The 3,071-nt window shown below is 60.3% G+C and overlaps 1 protein-coding gene across 1 annotated transcript in view; it reads right to left on the bottom strand.

The window, feature by feature from the left end:
• The window catches only part of TCF25 (transcription factor 25), a 26,615-nt gene that overhangs the window by 4,001 nt on the left and 19,543 nt on the right, over positions 1–3,071 (bottom strand). Inside the window, exons 13-15 of the mRNA XM_045293584.1 lie at positions 2,557–2,644; positions 1,073–1,231; positions 413–503 (exon numbers count right to left, since the gene is read on the bottom strand). Of these exons, the coding sequence (XP_045149519.1) occupies positions 413–503; positions 1,073–1,231; positions 2,557–2,644 (338 nt within the window). The remainder of the gene's footprint in view (positions 1–412; positions 504–1,072; positions 1,232–2,556; positions 2,645–3,071) is intronic.

Genomic DNA, 3,071 nt, shown 5'->3' with positions numbered 1-3,071 from the left:
GCAGTGAGCTAGCAGAGAACACTCTAAGCCCCATCATGGAAGAGCTCCTCTTCCCGCCACTGCCCACAAATCCCTGCACAGCAGCACAAGTTTCGCTTTATTCTCAAGTGACAGCAGCTGATGCTATCATAGCTACACGGACAAGAGACGAGCACAGGACGGGCCGCTGGGCTGCAAGGGAAGGCCTGCTGGCTCCCTGCCGCCACGTGATTTGTTTGATCACCAGTGAGGGGATTTGACCAAGTGGCACTTGAAGGCCACACAGGGTGGCTAGCAACACTGGGCAGGTCCAGGAGGCCAGGTCTGCACTGAGCCTGTGAGGACCTCGTTGTGGACGGCTTTACTCCCTCAAGGCTGCCCTCTGCACTCTGGCTGCAGTGAGGAGGGAGGGGCTGCTCCTGGCCCCGTTTACCGGGGGCAGCGTGGCGATGGCCTCCTTGATCTCGGAGAGGATGACATGGCGGTGGATGTTCCGGGGAGCACGCTGGTAGAGCACCCTGCGCCTGTGGCAGGGGAAGACAAGGTCAGCACATGGAAGGCCACCAGGGATGCCCAGCCTGGAAAGGGGCTCCAGCTGAACATGGTTTCTGGACCAGCGAGGGGCAGAACTGCCCCCCACCAGGTAAGCAGAGACTGTGGGGAAGCTCCGCTTTGGGATCTGTGACTCAGCCTCCCTGTTGACACAGTGGGATGGGTCAGGCCCCCAGGCTGGTGAGGATGAACATCTTGCCTGGCCAGTACTGCCTTCTGAGGCAGGGGCACGCCCTAGCAATGGCCACTGCTCTGGAAAGGATATGGCCTGCGTCAGCCATCTCCTGGACAAGAGGTGGCAGTTGCCGGGGAAAGGTAGGGAGACAGAGGCCCTGCATTTCTACTCACCCCTGAACAGAAGCTTCTCAAAGCCCAAGGTGGGTAATATCCCCAACGGTGTGGTTGAGGAGAAGGGGCTCTCAGAATCCCCACCGCACCCCTGCCAGTCAGAGGGAGAGTGCACCTTCCAAGAGAGGGGTGCGCCCTTGGAGGCCTGGGCAGGTCTGTCACCCTCAGGTCACGCCCTCCCAAGCCCACGCACCTGCTCTCGTAGGTGCGCACGATGGGGTCCCTGGCATTCACTGCCCGCACCACCTCGCGGACGTTCTTTTCCAGCCAGGCCATGATGGTGGAGTCTTTCCAAAGGGAGTGCGACCTCCCAAGATACAGGGTTACCAGCTGGGACATCGCCGGCGATTGGCTGCGGGAAATTGGAGCCATGAGCGGGTGGTACCCAGGGGTCAGTGCCCGTCCCACTGGCCGCCCAGAGCCCTGCCCCGCCTGCCCCGCAGAGGCCCCGCCTATTGTCCCAGAGCCACCCCAGCACCCCAAGGTCCCGCCCCGGAAGTAGCCTCGTTCCGGAAACAATCGCACCCCACTGATTGCCGGCTCTGCAGGTAACCGACCGCTGGGGAGCCGATATGGAGCAACAGGGAAGCAGATGGGGGTGACTGCTTAGGCCACAGGTCAGCTATGGGGAGCCAGTCGGGGGCGACGAGGAGTCAGTCGGGGCTGGGGGGATGAGCGCGATGGAGCCGGGCTGGGAGTGACGTGGACGGACAGCCACGGGGGGAGGCGGGGTGCAGGTGCGCCGAGCCAGTTGAGGGGTGACGGGGCCTGGGCACGCACAGGGCGGGGCTGGGAGGCTGAACTAGACAGGTGCCACAGCGCGGCCGGGTTGGCGAGAGGCCTCAGGTGGGCGGGCGAAAGGCGGAGCGGAAGGTGTGGCGTGGCCAGCGCGGTGGCTACTGGGTTACCCGAGGGGCGGGCCCGTGGCAGCGTCATTGACGTAGGGGTCAAATGTGGGTGGTGCTTGCTGCCGCACTTGCGCAGGTTGGGCAAAGCCACGTGACGTGTGCAGAGCGGCGCATGCGTGTTTCAAAGAGCGGCACTTAGGTTGTCACCCCATCCATTGGACGTGCGGTGAATTTTATGGGATTTTAATTTCAAAAGCAGACACTGCAAGTCTGGAAAGTGTTTTGGGAATAAATGGTATCTTTGTGGGTTTCTTTTATGATAAAGGAACTTTGTTCCTAGTTATCAAGAGAGGGAAGATAAATGCTATTTCCTTAGTAAGTATCAAGAGAGGGAAGATAAATGCTATTTCCTTAGTAAGTTTCTCCTTTATTTTTTATATTAAAGAAAAATAGTACGTGCCAATATGGAACATAGTCAAGCAGCTTTAAAGCCCAGGCTGTGCGAGGCGCTGGGCACCCAAAGCCCAGAGAGCGGTGCTTTCTGGCCCACCCGCCAGCCGGATACGACGGAGGTGGACGCTTGCGGAGGCCACGCTGTATCCAGCTCGGATCCTTTTGCCTCCTGATGGCCTTGAGCTTCAGTCTGTGGGGTGGCCGTCCCCAGGGAGCAGTGCAGTGCCTGACGCTCACACCTGACACCCCAACTGCATCACGAGGCAGGGCACCCACTTCCAGACAAGTCCTGAAGGGTGGTGGGCCCCCAAGTACAAGTGCCCAGGGAAAGCAGGTGCACACCCACGCCTGGCCAGGGTGGCCTTCTGTCCTCTACCTGATCTGGGCGTTGGGTCCAAAGAAGGGGTGATTGGCAACGGCGGCATCGGGCCGCACGCCGCAGTACTCGAGCAGTGGCAGGAGGACTGTAGAGGAAGAGAGTGAGGCGCTGTGAAGCCACAACCACTTCTGACTCCAGCAGACAGAGAAGCGGTCCCAAGGCCTTGTCCCGGAGGTCTCATGGTGAGCCATTGGACGGGGTCCAAGGGCCTAATTTCTGACCGGTGTCCCTCTTGCTGCTGTCCAAGGTTTGAAGCAGTCTCCTCAGACTAAGTCCCCAGAATGGAGCATATACATCTTGCCTGACACCCTGCACCCCCCACCCAACTAACCCATCTGCTGGCCTACAGCATAGGCTCCCAGCCTGCACCCCAGGAACGTGCCATGAAGCTGTGGCCCGGAAGGTAAGTGCAGGCTCTGCCTGGTGCTGGAGGGCTCTGTGGAGAGCTGTTCTGTGGCTGTGGCCATGCCTTGCTGACAGCCGTGCCCACTGAGAGTGCCCCCCAGTGCCCC

The sequence above is a fragment of the Echinops telfairi genome, unplaced genomic scaffold (assembly GCF_000313985.2).
Source record: "Echinops telfairi isolate 266 unplaced genomic scaffold, ASM31398v2 ScPeMD7_2291;HRSCAF=2852, whole genome shotgun sequence".
Lineage (NCBI taxonomy): Eukaryota > Metazoa > Chordata > Mammalia > Afrosoricida > Tenrecidae > Echinops > Echinops telfairi.
This window is presented reverse-complemented; position numbering and strand designations above follow the sequence as displayed.